This window comes from Bactrocera neohumeralis, unplaced genomic scaffold (assembly GCF_024586455.1).
Source record: "Bactrocera neohumeralis isolate Rockhampton unplaced genomic scaffold, APGP_CSIRO_Bneo_wtdbg2-racon-allhic-juicebox.fasta_v2 cluster11, whole genome shotgun sequence".
Lineage (NCBI taxonomy): Eukaryota > Metazoa > Arthropoda > Insecta > Diptera > Tephritidae > Bactrocera > Bactrocera neohumeralis.
This window is the reverse complement of record NW_026089624.1, coordinates 13,770,803-13,793,365: the sequence shown is the minus strand read 5'-3', so window position 1 is coordinate 13,793,365 and position 22,563 is coordinate 13,770,803. Positions and strand designations below refer to the sequence as shown.

General features: G+C 31.4%; 1 protein-coding gene and 1 long non-coding RNA gene across 16 annotated transcripts in view; one reads left to right on the top strand and one right to left on the bottom strand.

The window, feature by feature from the left end:
- Positions 1 to 22,563, bottom strand: part of LOC126766081 (uncharacterized) — a 187,821-nt gene that overhangs the window by 36,229 nt on the left and 129,029 nt on the right. For 5 of the 15 annotated variants that reach the window (XM_050483786.1, XM_050483788.1, XM_050483785.1 and 2 more), the window contains 2 exons: positions 22,291 to 22,397; positions 7,999 to 8,140 (listed from right to left, as the gene is read on the bottom strand). The exons of 3 other annotated variants lie outside the window; for them this stretch is intronic. In XM_050483786.1, coding sequence (XP_050339743.1) covers positions 7,999 to 8,140; positions 22,291 to 22,397 — 249 coding nt within the window. Of the gene's footprint in view, positions 1 to 5,346; positions 5,495 to 7,998; positions 8,141 to 22,290; positions 22,398 to 22,563 lie in introns of those variants that run through there. 7 more of the 15 variants (XM_050483787.1, XM_050483780.1, XM_050483789.1 and 4 more) reach the window with 6 other exon arrangements.
- LOC126766256 (uncharacterized) lies at positions 10,274 to 11,843 on the top strand. The gene is made up of 2 exons (XR_007668782.1): positions 10,274 to 10,610; positions 11,489 to 11,843. It is a non-coding gene; the product is annotated as an uncharacterized LOC126766256 (long non-coding RNA).

Below are 22,563 nucleotides of genomic sequence, written 5' to 3'. Positions count from 1 at the left end.
TTCAGAGCTGGAGTGTTTTCGTCCATTCGGACAACATGACCTAGCCAGCGTAGCCGCTCTTTTTTAATTCGCTGAACTATGCCGATGTCGTCGTATATCTCGTACAGCTCATCATTCCATCGAATGCGATATTCGCCGTGGCTAACGCGCAAAGGACCATAAATCTTTCGCAGAACTTTCCTCTCGAAAACTCGCAACGTCGACTCATCCGTTGTTGACATCGTCCACGCCTCTGCACCATATAGCAGGACGGGAATTATGAGTGACTTATAGAGTATGGTTTTTGTTTGTCGAGAGAGGACTTTGCTTCTCAATTGCCTACTCAGTCCGAAGTAGCATCTGTTGGCAAGAGTTATTCTGCGTTGGATTTCCAGGCTGGCATTGTTGGTGGTGTTTACGCTGGTTCCAAGATAGACGAAATAATCTGCAACTTCAAAGTTATGACTGTCAACAGTGACGTGAGTGCCAAGTCGCGAGTGCGACGACTATTTGTTTGATGACAGGAGATATTTCGTCTTGCCCTCGTTCACTGCCAGACCCATTTCTTTTGCTTCCTTGTCCAGCCTGGAGAAAGCAGAACTAACGGCGCGAGTGTTGAGGCCGATGATATTAATTGTGTTTGCCACTCGAAATCCACCATGGACACAATGGAATTCGGATTCGAACTTAGCGATCCCAAAAACTTAAACTGTACCGATTTCCAAAACAGGCGGCTCTACGTTACCGGAATTGATCCGGATTTTGTTCGGCCAAAGAGTGTTATTTCGGAGATCTAACCCCGTTTAGATCGGTCTGTTTTTTTATTCTTACACTACACCAGGTTTGGTGAAAGGAAACCCTGAACTATTTTTTGTGGACCTGTGTAATAAACAAGGAAAGTGAAAGCGTTTTACCCGTGTTCATAATAAATCAATATTCTGGAATTCAAAATTCTGGATAACGAAATTCTAAATTGCAAAATTCTGAATGGCAAAATTCTGTAATCATATGTTTTATTGCCTAGTAAGTATTTTTTTACAATTGCATGAATGTATTTGTTATTGTTATTTCTTTGTTTGTTTTTGTTCATTTACTTTTTGTACTACCATAATGATTTAGTTTACTATGTACCTACATATACATACATATATGTACTGACTAAGCAATGTGTTACTGCAATTTCATTAATAAAAACGTGCTAAATATTTTTGTGAAATGATGGAAAATATAACTGTGGTGAAGTCCAATAAAGGAAAAGACATGTTAAACGTCGACGGCTACTTCTTCTATGTATTTGGAACGAAAAAATAAGAAAACATTTAACTGGACTTGTTCTGAACGAATTAAAAACAAATGTACCGTGCGTATTGTCACACAATTCGATGGCTGTGAACATGTTATACGAAAAAAAAAGAAATGAACATTCTCATGATCCATTAATGTAGTATCTATTTGATCTTTATTTGTTAATAATGTTGTTTTTTGTCTTTCCGATAAACATGTTTGAATTTTGGAATCATTTTGGAGGTTATGTTTTGTTTATGTTATATTATTATGTATGTATAAGCAAATTTATATAAGATACACGATTTGGCTCAAATTTTGGGAAAAAATTTCCAGAATTAATTCTGGAAAACGTAAATTCCGGAATTATGAAAAACCAGAATTTTGAAATGCAGCCAAAAAAAGCGAAGGAATTGTGGATATCCGATTTCCAGAATTTTGTCGACCCAGAATTTTGATTCCGGAATTTTGACTTCACAATTTTAATTTAGAATTTTGACCGTTTCCCATATTTTATCTATACGCATTTACTGCCTGTTTTGCACATATTTAAAAAAAAATTATAAAATTTAAATTTTATTTTTATTCAGAAGACATTAGAGAGCAGATTTGCGTTTAAGATGATTCAAACAGGTCTCCCGAATTTGTCAAAAACGTAATTATTTATCAAAAAGTTTACCCTAATTTATAAAAGTTTTCGCTATACTTTAAATTCCAACTAATTAAAGTCGATGTGAAAAAAATTAGTCAGCGAAATATAAAATAAGTGCACTTTAATATGTAGCTGCGGCAGTTCCTTTGTTCAACTCGAGTGGAATATTTGCCGTTTATAGTATGACATTATAGGCTTTATCAATGTAGAATATAACCGTGTAGAAATAAAGCATAAAAATAGTATGTACTCTAGTGATACTCGTACTAAGATAATGATACACAATAAATTTGGATTTAAGATTTGCCGAGTGTTTGCAAAGGTATAAGGTTTTACCTAAAAAAGTTCGATGCCGCATTGCCCAAGTTCCACACCAAGTCAGATACTGGCTTGTAGAACCATCTTTATGAGTAAACGCAATTTTCTTAGTTTTCAACATAACCTATCTATGTATTGCCGCCATTTTCACACTAAGCCAAACGGTAGAAAATTGCATTCCTTTATGGTTTTATTAGTAATTGAGAACTTTAGAAAACGTGCTAGCTTTCTTTTATGATACTTGCATTTGATATACGATGCAATCATTTGTACATACCGGTATGTACCATTATATAAAGATTTGAACGAATTTTTGAGGATAATTTTTGCCTTCATCCAAAAATTATATCTGTACATAAGGATCTCTTCCAGCACCTTTAAAAAATTTAATAAAAACCATGACCTACATTAATGATTTTTAAATGTAAATAAAGCTAACTCCTACACTTTTATTATCTCTTCATGATTAATGTTAGCTTTTCTTCATGATTCCCTTTAAATAAAAAATATAAATAATCCCTACTAAATACAATTTAGCTACTTTAATTACATTTGCATAAGTTGTGAAAATTTTACCTATCTTTGAGCTGGTTAACATTTTGTCGTTCGTTGGCAGAATGTTAATTTTTCTACCCTTATATAATGAAGAATTAGAGGTAAATGTTTACAACGAAGGTGACTAAGATGGCTGCAGTAGTTCGTTGTACATACATACATAAAAGCTTGTAGACGGCGGGCTGTTTTTAACAAATAGTTCATCACGGTTTCAGCTTTTTCTTGTGATTCTTTGTACCAATTTTCAGTTTAGTAGCTTAATTTCACAATTTTCACATTTTTCACAATTCAGAATTTTCCAACTGATCCACATGTAAACCTGCTATTTATCCTTGTCATTAAACGAACGTTTCATAGGCATTTGGTAGTCTCAAACATAACATTTGCTGGAAAGTGGGTGTGATTATGAAGCGGAAACACCTATTTCTAAGTTATAGCCTTAGTATACTGCTCTCGCCAATCTATATCTTGATTATTTTGAGGTGTCAACGCATATGTTAGGTGAACAAAACCTTTATACTGCAAGGGTACACATTTTTCTTCACAAGATCTACGACTGATGAAGATTTTAGCAGATACATACATACTTGTCTTGTCTACTATTATAACTTCCCTTTTTATGCATCGCAATATATTGCTACAAAGTATAATAGTTTTGTTCACCTAACGTCTAGAACTTATCGATTTAGAAGAATACTTATATATGCCTATATACTCGTATAAGTTTACTAAAGTCAACCGTCTCGAGATTGTTGACATGAAATACGATACTAGCAGCAAACATTCAATAAGCATTGACCTGAAATACTATATGACACCCGCAATAAATGAATGAGCGGATCTCATTGGATAGTCGGCAAACACAGCACATTTGTCCGTCCGTCCATCCAAACAAGCGATATTTTCCACAAAAATTGGAATATCCCAATCTTACTTGGTACACGTATTTTGTGGCACCCAAGGTAGGTTCTGTTAAACTAAAACATTCAAAGTGCTATTACTGATCTATAAATTTAGATATACAATTTGAATTTGTCCATAGAATCATAATGTAATCTAACTTCTATATTATGTATTAACAATTGGCGAAATCACGCCTTCATTCCTTATATCAAAATTGTAAATTCCATATGACTCGATAACTTCACAGAATATAAATGAAGCACTATTGAAATTATTTAAATAACACTTTGCATAAATTGTGTCCGTGAAGTGTTCCATCTTCAAAAATACTTGAAATCGGACTATCACTTTTTAAGATCACCTTTTATTACCGAGAGTATCAATTAATCTGTAAGGTATAATTGAACATATTGGATAAATGAACAAAATAGCGTCGAAACTACACCTAGCCCCATAAACCTAATATAAGGTCTAACTAAACTTTCAGTGGGCTTAACAGTTTATACTCGAACGGGTTGATTTGCAAGGCATATTCGCGTACGCAGGAAATGTTCTATGGATCCTTCTGAATAACTTTGTCTAAGAGACTATTGGTCTAAAACCGGTTTCGAGTCAGCGATTTTTAAGTCGTATTGCTGTGCTGCGGTTCGGACGATATGCGGGCACATACATATGTAATTAAATAGTGTTTCATTTTTATACTCTTGCTACATGTTCCTACAAAACAAAATAGTTTTGTTCACCGAACGGTTGTATGTATCGCCTAAACCTAAGCGAAATAGATATAAGGTATAATCAGGATGACGAGACGAGCTGAAATCCGGTAAAACTCTAATTTGGCATAGGGGATCGCAATAGTAATGGGCACCGGTGAGCAAAAATTAAAAAAAGTGTTCATAGCCCCGCCCTCTAATATATTTAACGTATATATCTCCGCTAAAGCTGCAATTACTAAATTCGCTTAGAACAAATACTATGCGAAAACTCGTCTACTTCTCATATAGCACAATTTATAATTCCACTTGCTTCTTCACTTTCAGTACACAAGAAGCATTTGCTATAACGGGATGAAACTTTGCACTAATAATTCTTTTAAATTACGCCACCTTATGACCAAAAACTGTCAAGAACCAACTTAACCTGTTCAATCCCCCAAATACCAAGAAATTTAGGTCAATATATAGAAAATCTCCCCTGATAATAGTATCTGTGTGTCAAAAATGAGATAAATCGGGACAATACTTCTCTGAGTCGTCATATACTTAACATAAATATTTTTGATCCACCGGGTGACTTTATACCGCATATATCGGTCAATATGCACTGTACTCATTACAATGTATCTGTGTGCCTAAAATAGATAAAATTAGGCGAAAATTTGACCTAGCCCCTATTTAACTAATAGCAGAAGTATCGAACAACTGACTGACTTTAATCCAAATTATATGTGATGTACCTTAATCAAACCCAGGAAAATATTTTTTAGTATGTGGCATGTTAATAGTATGTGTTACTGGCAAAAATAGATAAAATAAATACTACCCTCTACTCCCATATTTTCATGAACGAATTTCTTGGACTTTGATTCCTGTAAGTTGCAAGAGTATAAAATTTTCTGTTACACCTGAACCATGTCCTTCCTTACTTCTTGTATATAAGATTTACAAAAGTACTTTATTTATTTTATTTAATTTTTTATAATATACATAAATTGTAGTTTCATATTGTCGCATTCTATTACAAATTTTATTTACATATATCATTGCACGGGCATTTAATTAATCAAAGAGTGATATGGTTTCCCTGTAATTTCAAATAAAAGGAGTGTAGTATAATAACTTTTTTGCTGAAAAGGTATTATGTGTTAATGGAAAATATTAGGAAAGACTTTTAAGAATAGTATAGAATTGAATATATAAAATCAGATACTATTCAGGCACAACAATAATAATGATCAAACTAGTATAATAAATAATATTTATAAGACATTCCAAATTTTCTATTTGGGAAAATGCTATGCTGTGGGAAGAAGAAGTACAAAATGTTGATTATAAATATCTTTGATTTTTCATTGAAAATATACAATACAAGAGGGGTTTACTACTTGGCAATTACTTTATTGCCTTTCTGAAGGGCAGAGAAGAAATCTTATTATTGGTATTAGCATAAAATCTTGGCATTGCCATTAAATACATATGTATGCTGTCTATAATATTTATAATACAAGTAGGCGCAAAATTTTACGAAAGCATTTTTATGCAGACAGCTAATTTCATCTATATGTATGTATTCACATTTGCCTCCATTTCTATATGTACTACTGTGATCAAATTGAAAGGTTAACTTTGTCCATTTCATCTCCTTCAAACTAATCCCCTCCCGCTGCAATACATTTATGCCAACGAAATTTCCAGTCATCATAGCACTTGGAAAAAGCCTTCTTCAATTCAGCTTTTATATCCCCAATTGAGTCAAAAGGGTGTCCTCGGAGTGGTCACGTGAATTTGCTGAATAGCCAAAAGTTACACGAAAGTAAATCAGGCGAATGCGTTGGTTGCGGCACGATATTAGCTGAAAATGTGGCGAAATTATCATGAATAACCAAAGCAATATGAGATGGAAAATGGAAGAATTCACTTTTAGAGTCTCACAAAACGACGCGTATCTCAAATACTAATAAATATTTTGACGTGAAATTTAGCATAGCTGTCACTAACAGTACTACCAACTTACAGAATTTACAGATTCGAAAAACACACCAAGTATAAATTAAAAATTCACCTTTCAATTTGATCACCGCAGTATTGTGAACATTTAATAATGTTTTGATATAACATTTAGTATTTTGATCAAAACTACGTGTTTAAATCTTAAATAATTTTAATAATTGAAAAATATTTGAAATATAACACGGCAACACACTACAGCAGATTTGAGTATTTTTTGAGCCATTTGAATATTAGACTATCCGTACTCATGCCTACTTTTGGCCGTTAGTTTGGTTACTTATGGGTTTAAACAAAGGTAAGTACATTCAAAGCAAAATTTTGATATTAATTTCTACTTTAGTTTTGCCATTATTGATATTGCAATGAAAGATATGATTTGTTGAAGCATATTCTTAAACTTTGGGGAATTTTATTTAATGTTGATCAGTTTCAAACTTTTACATATAATGTCATTTTTGTACATTGTAAAAAAATATAAATGTCATTAATTCACGTTGGATTGAAGAATATAAGCAGATGCAAAAGATTTATGCAACGAGCTGTTAGCTGAACAATCGCTCATAAAAGTTCCCCACTGAACTTTGTTATATTTGTTCAAACGAATTAAGATAATAATATCCTACAGAATTTATTTAAGACAATGTGTGAAGAAAGACTGACAGGCTTCGCAACATTATCAATTGAAAGTGAAGTGGCAAAAACTCTTAAAACAGTTGTGCATGATTTTTCCAAATTAAAGGCACGAAAATATTTAAACTACTAATTATAATGTTTTTTTAATAATTATTAAAATTACCTGAAGAATTTTTAAAAATTATAAATTTGTTTTTTTGTTTAAAGGCAAAATAGACTTAGAAGGGGCACAGAATTTGGCATTAGATTAAGGCGAAAAATATCCTCAGGCCGGCCCTGAATTTTCCCAATGTTTATGGAAATTTTCACACTGTTATTGGATGTTTTAACTCAAAAATGTTTCCTAATTTCTCTGTTGAATTAGAAAACCAATTATATTTGAAATTTAAAATTTCAATATTTCTTACAACGACTCTGTTTTGCAACATTTGCCAGTTTTCGAGTTGTGAAGCTTATGTATTTAATATGCGATATGTTAGTAAGGTACCAAAGATGATTGTAATGCATACACGTTTTTAAAATTGTAAATTACGTAAAACTATAAAATGTTCGGTTACACCTGAACTTAGTCCTTTCTTGCTGGTTAATTACGATAAGGTATTGCCAGTTGTCCGAAAACCTTCACAAGAATAGAACTGCACTTATTATAAAATGCACTTAGAAGATCACTCGAATTTTTTCGGTTTTAATGCATGTTATAATGAATGTGCGTAAGTGCGATGGCGTGAATAAATTGTGTATTCTGATTACACCCATGCAGATCACTGATACATATTTATACATACGTAATATAGCAATATAGTATATGTATTTGATAAAAAAAACATGTAATAATGATACATACATATAATTTAAATAAAAATTCGCAGGCATACACGTTAACATTCAAGGATATTATACTGACATACAGGTAGTAAGGTAAACAGACAGACATTATGTACTCACAAGTGAAACTTCTCATTCCACACAGGATTTAACTCCTGCGGCATTGTACGTGTACGCTTTTTCACCTTGCTAACTTGCACCGTCACATAGGGATCACTGGTACCGCTTTTATCCTTCGCTATCAGGCCTTGAGCACAAATCACTGTAGAATTACATATACATATTTTTTAATTTAAATCTTTTTTTGTCAAAATTTATTACTTGTGGATACACGTTTTCGTTTCATTATCAAAAATCGAAAATTAAAATTATATTTGTACGTATATTTAAATACATCTAAATAGGTGTATAGTATGTCTGCAGATTTATAAAATAAGAGTATGTACTAATAAGTAGTATAGGGGTATTCGCTTGCTCTTGCAAGATTGCAGATTGCAAAGTGATATATGAACGGCTGATTCGGTCAATTTATTGTGAATGACTATTATGCATGGCTATTGTGAATTGGCGCACTTTCTGCATACATTTTTAACAAAAAAAACTGTAACAACATAGATATTATGAAATTTATTTAAAACTTACCTTCCTCAACAATTTTACGACGTAATATGTCTTTATGTAAAATGACAGCTAAAACAGGGTTGCAATTATATTTTTGTGTGACATTGCACGCAAATATACATGGGTTTTGGTCTCACATATTTTACAGATAGTGCAAATAATTTTCTGCGTGTGTTTGTTATTGTGCCGGTGCACCAAGAGGAAATATATGCAATTCTTGCACCGTGCAAGGGTTTTGCAAGAGCAAGAGAATACCCCTTATATGTAAGTGTTATTTAAGTTTGATGGTGGTGAAAATTGTGTTGTGGTGAATATTTTCCGATGAATATGAATTTCTAGTATGTTTATATGCATGTGATATAACTATTTAGTTAGTATTTATCTATATGATGAATAATCGAAGTGGAAAAATATGATATTAATGAGCTTGCTGAAATACGATGAGTTTGGAGAAAACGATTAGACGGTACGGTATCATGCTATATAAAATCATGTAATATAGTATAACAACGGTATTTCCCGCATGCACCTTTAACTCAATTTGTAATGCTTGCATTCCTTACTGGGAACATTACGGACGTACTATAATTACGTAAATATATAGGATTGCATTATCAGACATATGTATGTTCCCACCGCCAATCTCCTCAAAGAACTTGCTTATAATATGTTTACTCTTACAATGTATATACATTTGTATTATAAATATTAAATAGCAAAAAAATATATTAAATGTATTTATTTATTTGCACCGACTTCGAACCGTTTTCTCTATGTCTGATTATCAGACATCAGTCAGTTAAGTTTTGGTTAACTTAGCCACGACTAATTCTTTCGGTAAATAACCTTTTTTTAACCAGAACATAACTGACATATGGCTGCTAATCAGAGATTGAGGATAAAATTTATAGCATACTAACTGTCAAACGTATTGCTATTGCCATTGCCAAATCTGTATGTGGGCATTTGCTATCATAATATAATCATTTGCTCAAAGGCGTAGGGTAGGTAAGTTCGAGCTGATGTAGCGCATGCTTTGAGCTCTTGAAAAATTTATTTTATCATTTGCGAAATGCCGTCGAGTAGTTAGCTGATATAGCGCACGTTTTGAGCTCTTGAACTCCTTAAATCTTTTATTTGGAAAATAAAAAAAGGATAAAGATTCTTTTTTCACAAACGTATTTCTGGAAAAATAAGAAGTCATATTTTTGGACTACTATATAATAATTGAGGCTTAAATTTTATATACCAATTAAAATAATAAATTTAAAATGAGCAATAATATTTTGATTTATGCTTGTATAAGTTTATTAAATTTAAGACTTCGCTCATTCCAAACCCAATTTGCATAATTTTTCTGTAAATTAACAATATTAAACTAAATATTAATTTTTTGGAAAAATGATATTTTGAAAATGTACTTTATTTTTATAATATAACACAACCGTCTTAATACTCGCTCTTCTAAATTTCATATTACCGAAATGAAAATGCCGTCGACATATGTATGCGCAAATGGGATATGTTGCCTCTTCGAAATTTTCATAGAAATGAAAACTGCGCTGTCAAACTGCTGAAGTGACAGCTTATAGCTTACAATATATGGCAAACTAATTAGTATTCCATATATTGTAAGCAATAAGTAATATGGAGTCTCCACAGGCAATAGGCACGGCAATACAGTTATTATGCTATAAATTTTATGCTGTCGAGATGCCCCGTTAGTCTGCAAATTGTGGAAAATACATACATACATTTATAATAATGGGTGTGTTGTTTCTAAAGGTGTATATTTCTTATTTTAAAAACCACTCTATTATTTATATTTGCGGGTGGTTTAACTATGTCTAGATTACATTTTGTAAGCCAACTTTAAAATTATTGTCTCTGTTTTTCATAATTTTCTATAAGACGAAATGTAAAAGCTAAAAATTGCATATAGCAGCAGAAAGAGGAACTTTAAAGGCATACGGACCCTAGAACGCGGACCAAACAAACGCATATCAGAATGTCTAGAGCATATAGGAAGGGTTTGGTAACAAACATTGAACGAGGGGTTCAAAGGACAACAGATGTGGGGCCAATTAAATGCAACTTGACACTGAATCATTGTATAAACCTACAAGTAACCAATCCTTCATTTTTCACTAACACATACGCAAAAATCTGCTACAAATTAGGCACTTGGTACGGGTTGCCCCTAAATATTCTACTACAAATTAGGCACTTGGTTCGGGTTGCCCCCAAATATTCTGCTACTAATTAGTCACTTGGTACGGGTTGCCCCCAAATATTCTACTACTAAAACGTTAAAATGCCTCAAATCTGCAATAGTGTGTTGCCGTGTTAGGTTTTAAAATTTATAACTTTAACAATATTTTTATAAAATATTCAAATATTTTTCGATTATTTAAATTTCTAAATATTAAATTTAATCAGTTTTGTCCAAAATATTAATTATTAATATTTATATAATATTTGTGTAAAAACTATGTACCCGATTTTTTTATATTTACTTTAGTTTTTGTTTAAATAGTTTCCAATTGATTGTTTTGACATATATTGTCAATGTTATATTTTTAATGTAATTAATATTCATGAATTGTACTTGACCTTATATATTTATTTTTGTCTAGTCATATTTTTTATAATAAGTAGATTGATTTAAAACTGTATATATAAATAGGGTGAAAATAGGCCTCCTGGTGAACCGAACACTCAAAAAAGATCGGTAGCGCGCCTACATTGCAACCTCAGAGGTGGTGAGGAAGAGCAATAAATATCCAATAAACTTTTGTTTCAAAAATATTCTTGAAAGTTTTCATTAATGTTTTCCGTTACAAATACTTTTTCGCAAAAAAGTTGATCTACTACATTTCTTTTAATTACATCCCTGTGCCTAAAAAAGGCAGATTTCGATCAGGTGATCTCAGCTGTGAAAAATTCTTGGAAAACAGCTGATTCTTTGGTTACTTGTAGGGTTATACAGGAATAAAGGGGATGCCCAACTTATTCCAGTGTGAGAGCGCCTCAAAATAAGCGTGCCAGTGGCCACATCGAACAAAATAAGAATTTTTGGGCATTTAAATTAAAACACCCAACATTTATTACCATTGCAAATTGTTATATACTGGACTTTTAATACATGACGAAACTACTTAAATCCTTTTTTATGATTTTATGATATATTAAAACAAGTGACTTTTGATATTTCACTACTCAATAAGGTGAATTAAGCCTGTTAGTTCTTAATTAATAAATGTTTTTAATCATTTGTAATTGAAAATTAATTATTTTATGCATCACATTGCAAAACGTTACATGAAATATATTTAAATTTCGAATTTTCTTTGATTTTCATTGTTTTAAATTTTTATTAGCGATCTTGAACGGCGGCAACAAATTCCTCCGTTCACATACATATATTTTTGGTATAATTTCAATCTGGCCGTTCGAGTCATTCCAATTGCAAAACGTCAAAACCTGCCCAATCCAGTCAACTATTATAGTTCGGTAGGTGAGCGGTTCTCACATTTCCAGTGACAGGAGAGTTAGGGATCTCTTTATCTCTGCTGAATGCATTAAGGCCATCGCCATCGTATGAGCATTGCTCAAAACATTCTCCCGTCGTGATACTCAGGAATAATGGGATGCCCAACTCCTCTCTCACTTTGACAGTTGACTGGATTGGGGAGGTTTTGACGTTTAGCAATTGGAAACGAGCGATGGCCAGATTGAAATTTTACCAAAAAAATATATAAACGGAGGGATTTGTTGCATCGTTCAAGACTTCTTATGAAAAATGTAAAACAATGAATATTAAATAAATTTGTGAAATTTAAAGATATTTTATGAAACGTTTTGTAATTTGAAGCATCATAGTTTTATTTTCAATGGAAAATGATTAAAAACATTTAATGATTGAGAGCTAACAAGCTTAAATCCTTTTATTGGGTATTGAAAGGGCAAAAGTCAGTTGTTCTAATATTCTTTAAAAAGATTTAAATAGTTTCTCCATATAATAAATAACCACTATTTAGTAATTTTTATACATACTAAATGTTGGGTGTTGGGTTAATAAATGCCCAAAAATTGTTATTTTGTACGATCTGGCCAAAATGGAAAATGTTATAAAAAACGCTTATTTTGAGGCGCTCTCAAACTGGAATAAGTTGGGCATCCCATTATTCCTGATGATACCTGGCAGTGGTACCGAGGTTAAGGTTCAACACTGACACTGACTGGGTTCGATGCTTCCTAACCAATATTACGGAAAGAAATGGCGTAATGCGATTTGACTATCAAGTTTAGTAGTAGTTTATGTTATAGAGTAGTGGATTATGCTCAAAGTGCCGAGAAAAATGTACGTGGCAATTTTACATAAGTAAACACATTAGATCAGTGGTTCGCATTTCATAACACAATTTTGCTAGTTCATTTCATACGTTTATTTACACTCTTAATTAAGCTATTTTTGTTTAAAAGCACTTTTTGTGGTTATTTAAAGACAACAAAGTTAAGATTTTTAAGGTTCAACATATTTTTTTAATAATAAAATTAGGTATATGGAATGAACTGAAATGGTGTCATGGCGCCCCGAATTCTTAGCAAATCTCGCCGTAGCTGTCCCAGGAGTTAATTGCGTACGTTAGTTTGGGTCAGGTTTAAGTTTGTGCAACGAGTGTGTTTTGATGTATAAAATCCCTTCCCAAAAAAATTCACTACAAAATACATTTGAGGTTTTCCAAGAATTTAAAATTATCTTATATCCCTCGAAATCGGGGATTTTAACTCAAATTCAGAAGAATTTACGAAGTAACACCAATATTAAAATTATGTTGGAAAGATAAAAGGAAGAAATTATGGATTTGGCACTTATAATGTTATGTATAAACTATGCCTCCAAAATTGTAAAAATTAAATTCTGGCTATAAAATTAAAAGTTATTTTTCCTGATATTTCCCTACGTTGTCAAATAATTTGAACAATAATAATATTTTTTTTGCACCCTTGGGTGGGTTGGGGTCAAAATTCTGCTTTTTTGGAAATTCTGCATTCATAATTCCGGAAGTCGGAACACCGGGAATCAAAGTTATGGAAGTCAATATTCTGGAATTCAAAATTCTGGATAACGAAATTCTAAATTGCAAAATTCTGAATTGCAAAATTCTGAATGGCAAAAGTCTGTAATTAGTGATTAAAATTGCGTTTTTAATAATTAATTACAGAATTTTGCCATTCTGTAATCATATGTTTTATTGCCTAGTAAGTAGTTTTTTACAATTGCATGATTGTATTTGTTATTGTTATTCCTTTGTTTGTTGTTGTTCATTTACTTTTTTGTACTACCATGATTGTATTTGTTATTGTTATTGCTTTGTTTGTTGTTCTTCATTTACTTTTTGTACTACCATAATGATTTAGTTTACTATGCACCTACATATACATACATATACATATGTACTGACTAAGCAATGTGCTACTGCAATTTCATTAATAAAAACGTGCTAAATATTTTTGTGAAATGATGGAAAATATAACTGTGGTGAAGTCCAATAAAGGAAAAGACATGTTAAACGTCGACGGCTACTTCTTCTATGTATTTGGAACGAAAAAATAAGAAAACATTTAACTGGACTTGTTCTGAACGAATTAAAAACAAATGTACCGTGCGTATTGTCACACAATTCGATGGCTGTGAACATGTTATACGAAAAAAAAAGAAATGAATCTATTTGGTCTTTATTTGTTAATAATGTTGTTTTTTGTCTTTCTGATAAACATGTTTGAATTTTGGAATCATTTTGGAGGTTATGTTTTGTTTAAGATACACGATTTGGCTCAAATTTTGGGGAAAAAATTTCCAGAATTAATTCTGGAAAACGTAAATTCCGGAATTATGAAAAACCAGAATTTTGAAGTGCAGCCAAAAAAAGCAAATTGCGGAATTCCGATTTCCAGAATTTTGTCCACCCAGAATGTTGATTCCGGAATTTTGACTTCAGAATTTTGATTTTAGAATTTTGACCGTTTCCCCCCTTGGGTAGATTCTCTCAATATCATGTGCAGTGTATTTGTATGCATGTACGAGGTGTGTTCAAAAAGTAACGGAAATTTTAACATTCCTAGCATGTAACTATGTAAACATATGTGTATGTAACATTATTTTGTTTCCTGCAGTCAATAAACTACGTTAAAGCAAATAATCAGCTGTACTTTTTCAAACAAACTATTGGTATTTTTTAATTTTGATATCTCATGACGATAATTTTGATATTTTGAACACAGTCTAGTTGGAATGTGGAGCAGTCAATGATATATTTATTAGAAAATTATTTCGTAAAGATCGTTTTCCCAATGTATCATTCGCAGCCATCTGTTAATTCAGTTTTGGTTAATTAGCCAAGACTCCTTCTTTCGGGAAAGAACCTTTTTTTAACCAGAATTAAACTGAAAGACAAACTGAAATGATAACTTTAAGAAAACCACCTTGTATGTTTTAAGACCGATGTTTTGCTGTTAAGTTAGATTACAGACAGGAACTGAAACACGTGAAAATTGTTGGTCCACTGCAGGATAGGTAATCATCCAATAATCGAATTAAACGATAACATACTAATAAAGCCTTTGATTCAAGTACAGAAATTTCGCAAGTGATTAATGCAAATTCTACAAATATCTTATTTATAATATTTTGAAGGAATTACAAATTTCAATACATGATACAATACATAAGCCTTAGCGTTACTCTATAGTAATGTAGGTATACATACGTATATATTACGATTTATTTATACCTACATATATGTATATGCATATTCAATACTTGTGGTATAAATATTCGATTTGATAAGAAACGAAGTGAGCCACACATAATTTGTAAGTGCATTTTCTACGTTGTTTTCATTTATCAAAAAATCGGTATTTCAAGGGAGAAAGAAGAAGAAAAAAACGGAAGCAATCTCTCTAGATATGCTTTTTTATCTTTTTAAATAGAATAAAGTTTTCTTATTGCTGTAAAAATAACTTTTATTTTCGAAAAATGTCTAAAGTAAGCTGAGTTTTTCCAAAGAAAAAATTAAACAAATTAAATTTTGTACTACACTTCAAAGAACTTAAATGTTAAATAAAGACGCTAAATATCTGCATCGATTCCCAGAATGTCTTTCAATTTGTTTCACTTATTTTTATTTATATTTATTTATTTACCAATTGTATAATATTAAAAATATAGCCAATTGAATATTCTTACAACAATAAATGTTTAGAAAACCTTAAGAAGTTTTATACTTCATACCAGGATACACTAAACATTGTACGATATACATATGTATAAATGATAAAATTATTTGTCATAATTTAAAGCAAATTTCATCGTGAAATGCAACTACATATGAGTTACTAATTATTATCCTCGTTTTCCCCAACACGGTTATTATGCCAACATAATAACGAAAAATATTTATATATCAATTTATAATAATATCAAATTGGCGAATATCAATACTTTGCTTTTCGTCAAACAGGCTGTCCGTCCTTTCGCCACGAAGTAAAAGTCGGAAGTAAATCTTATATAAGAACTGAATCTATATAACGACATGACTTCGGCAGTAAATTTCATCACCTACTTGAGCATAAATGATTTGTGAATAATTATATAACAATGCTCGATTAAAAAACTGATTTCAAGTAGCACTCACATTTTACGAACTTGAATTGGGACTACTTGACGATAAAGTTAACACAGCTGATCGAAATTTGTTCGAAAAAATTTCATGCAATTGTCGAGAATATGAATATTTTCTTACATTCATGGATTGATATCAAAATATAAATATATCAATCAATTTCTCTATTTTATTTTCTTACATTCATGGATTGATATCAATATATAAGTATATCAATCAATTTCTGCAGAAATTGAAATGTCTATGTCCCTCGAATGGCAGAAAAAAAAATAATTTGCAATATACTCTAAAGTTGCTTCTGAACAACTCACTTCATCTCTTCATTCCCATTCCATCTTGTTATTAAATTATTCATTTCGTTCAAAACTTTCACGACTTTTAAGTGGTTTCCATGACGATGGCATCTTGAAACGATTATTGTTCATCAAGTTGCTTGCAGCCCACGTCATGGTTATCAATTTTGAAAAGTTGTTTTAGTGATCAACTTGAAAAAAATTCTTGCTTGTGTAACTGCAGCGTAAAACAATTTTAATCCGTTCCCACGACAGTCAGGCCTAAGAATCGGAAAGGACCCGGATTTTTATCCGGCCAAGGACTGCCAATTCGGCACCATGTCTCGACTTCAGGAATATTATTACTACGTAGTAATAACATATTTTCTATGGAGTTGGTCTAGATTTCTCAGTGAATTATAGTGGATGGCTGATTACTTAAAATTTATAAAACACTTATATGATGTTAATTGTCATTGAAAAGAATACCGAATTTATTTGCTTTAATTTATTTTGATTTATACACATTTAAAAACAAGTAATTATGTGATAAGAATTTAGCAGCCCTTTCCCATTCTTAACTAAAAATAGAAAAAATGCTAGTAAATGAATTAAACTTCAATAATTTAATAGGAATTACTAAAGGCTGCTGAAAATGATTCATAACGTATCTGAAGGATTATTTATAATTTTTCATTTTATAAGTACACGGACAGACGGTAAATAAATATTACAAAAAATAATTTTTATTATATATTATAAACATTAAGCATATATATTATATATCGTAAAATGTGGGAGCATATATACATATGTATATTCTGGTATTGCAAGTAAAAATGAGATGCTTTTTGCATATGATCGGTATGTGAGTGGTATGTTAGTGTTGCTTAGGAATCAGTGATAATAAACGTAGTTAGAGTTAATTTAATAAAGAACATTTGGTCGTACTAAAAAATAAATAAGTTTAAATATCAATTTCATTACCACATTCATTCAGCATTTAGAACATATGTACATATATAGATGTTTTAGTCAGGCCATTAAATATTTTTTATTATTTTCATAAAATATGTTTGTGTATGTGTCATCCAACATAATTTAAACATAAGTCAAGTATGAGCAAAACAAAAACAGCTACGTATGTATGTATATTAATGCCATTAAATATTTTTTATTATTTTCATAAAATATATTTGTGTATGTGTCATCCAAAATAATTTAAACATAAGTCAAGTATGAGCAAAACAAAAACAGCTACGTATATATGTATATCGAATTAGAGTTATATAGCAATAAAAGGTGTAACCAGAGGCAATTAAGGATATTTAGAAGAACACGATTAAGCTGTCAAACTTACGTCATAAGTATATTGTAAACTGATTATACAAATTATCTATTCATTCTGAATATTTGATATTTATGCACTTCAAATTGCTTTTGTGAGAAGAAAGTTTTCAGATTTTATAGTTAAGACAGGTTTGTAGCATATAATGAAAACTACGTAACATTAATAACTTATCAGATCATACACAAATAAGAGCTGATCGTTTTTAAACAGAAATGTCCGTTGCCCATTTATCGAATTGTTATTGTTTGAATTTAGCGATAAGCAATTTTATATAATGTCAGATTGGAAGAGCAGAGCTAAGCGAACACGTACATTCGTTTTTGTTAACGGTGCCTCGAGAAAGTTTCTAATATCCGGTTGGCTATTAAATAAATAAATGTATATTTTTTTTTTTGTTTTTTGCATAAGCAATTTTATATAATCGAATTTAGCTTGTACTTTGGTAACAAACTACTGAACAAAACTTATTTTATTTTAAGAATAAACAATAAGTAAATTTTGTAGCAAAGTTTCAAAGTTTTGTTGCGACTCAAATAAAAGATGCCAGGGTATACATTTTGTAGAAAAATTTAAGAGTGTGACACCACATTATCATTAAAACATATTAACAAAAATGTATTTTACGAAAGATTGCAAAGTGATTTGCTCCTTATTATATCTTCATGTGATTGATTTATACAATATACTTGTACATTAAAATCAAGATTCGTGAAGATCAGAAAAGTTCCCGAGGAAAGTTTTAAAAGCACGAATTCGCACCTCCAGCTTAGGTTATTTTATACCCAAAGTATTTATATAAAAAATATAAAAGACTAAGCAGGCTTGCTGTAATGACAATTTCACGATAGAAAAGGCTTGAAAAATGTAAAAAATATATTTATAATTTGGAAAATTCATAGTGGAGACAGAGTATATGAAATGCTTTGGGTATAAATCATATATTATGGTCGTCTACGTACACTGAGAGTTTTATCAGAGATAAAGGAATGCCCAACTCATTCCAGTGTGAGAGCGTCTTGGTTTTAGGGTAATAAATAAACTTGAAATATGAAGGTTATTATAATAAATATAGTAGTTTTCATACAGTTTAATGTCATGGTGGAAAAATTTCAAATCGACCTTTTAATATCAAATACTACTAAATTGAAAAAAAAACACATTATTAATCGTAGACGTGCGGGTGGCATAATTTATTGCAATGTATAATACTGTAGTCAGTTCATGTATTGAATAGAAAAATTTCGCAAAACAAAACGATGTGGGTCAAGCTTTGAGAATATTTCGAGAACTTCTTCTGTAGTGACTTCAATGTCATGATACTTTTGCAGCAACGCCAGGCCAATCAATTTATCTTGAAGTACGTTCGTCCTCAGCCACGTTTTCATACGGCGAAAAAAGAAAACTAGGACAACGAGGTCTACATCGCAGTTCTTCAACGTTTCCAATGCAGTAGTTGGTAACTGGTAGTCTTTTAACTTTTGCTTCTGCCCCCAATAGCACTGCCAGTAAACAAGTTCACCTTTGAGTCTCAAACGTCGCACGTGTCATTATCAAAAAGTTCTTTGAATCTATCTATCAAACAGTCAATAAGATTTTCCATTTCTTTGGCTTTCAAAGTACATGCTTTTCTGGAAGCAGCAAACTCAGTTGAAATTCATTCAATACTTCTCTAGAAAAACGCGTCTTTAAATCTTCGCCGATTGTATTCAATAAAGGACTGTACACTGAGACCTTATAGTATTCTGCACAAGTTCTCATGCAGAAATTTTCGCGTTTTGTTTGTCGGCCGCAGATTCTTGGTTTTTCTTCGTCAACTTTCAGTTCTGCCAGCATTTTTTTGTGTCTGAATAAACGGATCCAAAATGTTCCTCAAATTTGATGCCACGATCGATTCGTTCTGAAGAATCACACTGAGTGAATGAGTTAGAGATAATATATCACATAGGCAAAAAATTCCAAAAATACACTTTGTAACTTCAGTGGTATCTTAGCATTATTTATTATATTCAAAAATGGTCTTTAATTTGTTTTTTGAAATAAAATGGCGATCCTGTTTCTGTTACTTTAAATTTTTTCAGAGTAGTAAAATTATTAATAAGCCATTTAGCCTTTGGGTGAAGGAAATTTCCCCCCAATTCCTCCCTCTAAATCCGCCACTGTATATATGTATGTATATATGTATGTATATATATATATCCGGTCAACATATAGAGCAATTAATTAAACCCTTTTTTGTGATTTTGTGATATATTAAAACAACTGATTTTTGAACTTTCAAGAGTTAATAAAGAGAATTAAATGTACTTTCTCCTAATTAAAAATGCTTTTTATCATTCGAAATTTAAAACTATTACTACAAAGCATGATATTACAAAAGATTTCATCATTTATTGTTTTATTTTCCCCCTGCTAAACGTCAAAATCTCCTGAACTTTGACAGTTGACTGAGTTCAGAAGGTTTTAACGTTTGGTAATTGCTCTCTCATTTCAAATAACAGATGAGTTGGGCATCTCTTTATAGGCTCATTCACATACAACACATACAACTTTCCTCGCTTTGAGTGACAGTTCATACTGAAACAACGAAGTGTATACCACAATGAACACATAGCTTTCCATGTTTCCCTCTAATAAAAATGGCGACTGTTGCTTGACAACGCGTATAAAATGTACGCATAAGGTAAACTGGGGCAGATTCGTCTTTGGGACAAATTCGAAAAAAACCGTTTTTGATATGATGGAAAATTACTAGCTTAATGGTTACCATTGGTCAACTATATATATTTTGATAATGTTGGGCACTTTTGTTGCGAAAATGAAAAGATCAGCACGTGTTTAAAGAGTTTTAGCAGGTTGTTGTAATTTCGACATGTAAGTGCGTAAAGAACCTATAGAGCTAATTTTAAATGAACTTCAAGTCAATAATTTGATTTAACCATTGATTAATGGTTTACAAAATTTGTTAAGATTTTCGATTTATACTTAAAAAACATACGATTTTTATAAAAATGTCACCCTACTTAATGTGGCCCATAACTCTTTACTAAGGAAACTACATAGCTTTTAAAATGCAATAATATTCCTTTAATTATTATTTTTATAATATTTTCTATAATTACAGGCAATGGTGCGAAACTACAAAAAAGGCCAATCGCTCTTCAATAAACGAGAATGACATCAAAAAGCACTTTTTTATTGCCCTACTGAGCCTTTCTAAAATTATTTTTCTCGAGAAATATTCTAAGCGGTTTTCGAGCATCTGAAATATTTTCAACATATTCAGTTATGATGACTTTGTCATGGAAAATCTGTCGCAAGAAGAGGTTTTAGGTATGGAGGATGATACCGCTTTTACAAAGTTTTCTCGGAGGTCATGCCTGTATGAAGGACAATATAACTTTGGAACAAAGATTTTAGAAAGATAATAGTAAATCACCTAATGTCATACGCCCCATAAACCGTTTATATGCCAGGAAAAAACAGTCAGATATTGACAACGTATGTACTCATACAAAAGCGTATATCGAACTTCTCTGTCAAATCAAATCTCTGACCCAAAGCGAAGCAAAATTTCTATGTGAATTGGTCATATCTCTGGTTTTATAACAATAATTTTTGAGGACGATTTTGGCCTACTCTCATATTTGCTAACTACAAAGCGTTACAGTGATAGCTGAAAAACACATTTATGCTCAGTAAAGGATGGTTAGTGTGACGCTGTGTATGTTTTATAACATACATTAGTAACTAAGCTTTGGTGAATTACAATATAGAATCCTTACACTTATTTTGCAAAAAGTTTTCCTTTTGCGAATATTTTGTGAAAAAGATTAAGATTATTTTTATAAGGTTATTAGGTAGTAAAATGGGCAAAGAGGGAAAGTGCATGAGATCGATTTACGTAAGTAGTAAAAATGCTCAAAACAACAACCGGTTCGAGATAGTTCTGTGAAACCGAAAATATAGACATTAGTTCCTGTGTACTTAAAGAAACTTGAAATTGTTCCAAAAGGTAAGATCTCTCAGAAAAAACGATATACTTAGGTGTGTGAAGGTGAGCATTGCATTGTGGTAGCCATTTTCAAACTTTTTTGAGTATAATCAAAGTATATATTTATACATTCTTACTCCAACATTATATACATATACAAATTAAATGAATATAGAAAGTAAAAATTCTCGAGAAATAAGTTGTATAAAATCAACGTTTCTTCTAGTATAGGAAACTTGTTTTTTTTTTTGTAGAAATCGACTTGATGATAAACTGGTATATTAGTACATTTCGGATGACTGGTACAAATGTGTTTAATGGTTGGTTTAGTGGCAGGGTAATTTAGGTATTAGTTATAAGGACTTTACGGGTTCAATTAAGTACTGCAATTTTTGGATTATATTTCCCTCTTAAACACCATGTTGTGCTACTTTTAAATAAATAAATATAAATGTCCATACCATATGTTTTTGTTTGCTTTATGTGTACCTGTAATTGTTAACTTGCATGACCATTTGGATGTTCCCTCAACAGTTGCGAGTTCGGCTTGTTCTAATGAATCTATGTGTGTATCTGGATCCACACCAAATGTCATCCTTCAAAAATCATAAGTATTTATAAATTGGATTTTTTTAAATAACCAGTATAAGTAAATAAAATATTGGTGATGGATTTTTTAAATTACGTTTTCAATTGATTTCAATCTGAGAAGGTAATAAAAACCTGGGCATAATGTATAAACCTAAGAGCAGAGCAAAATCA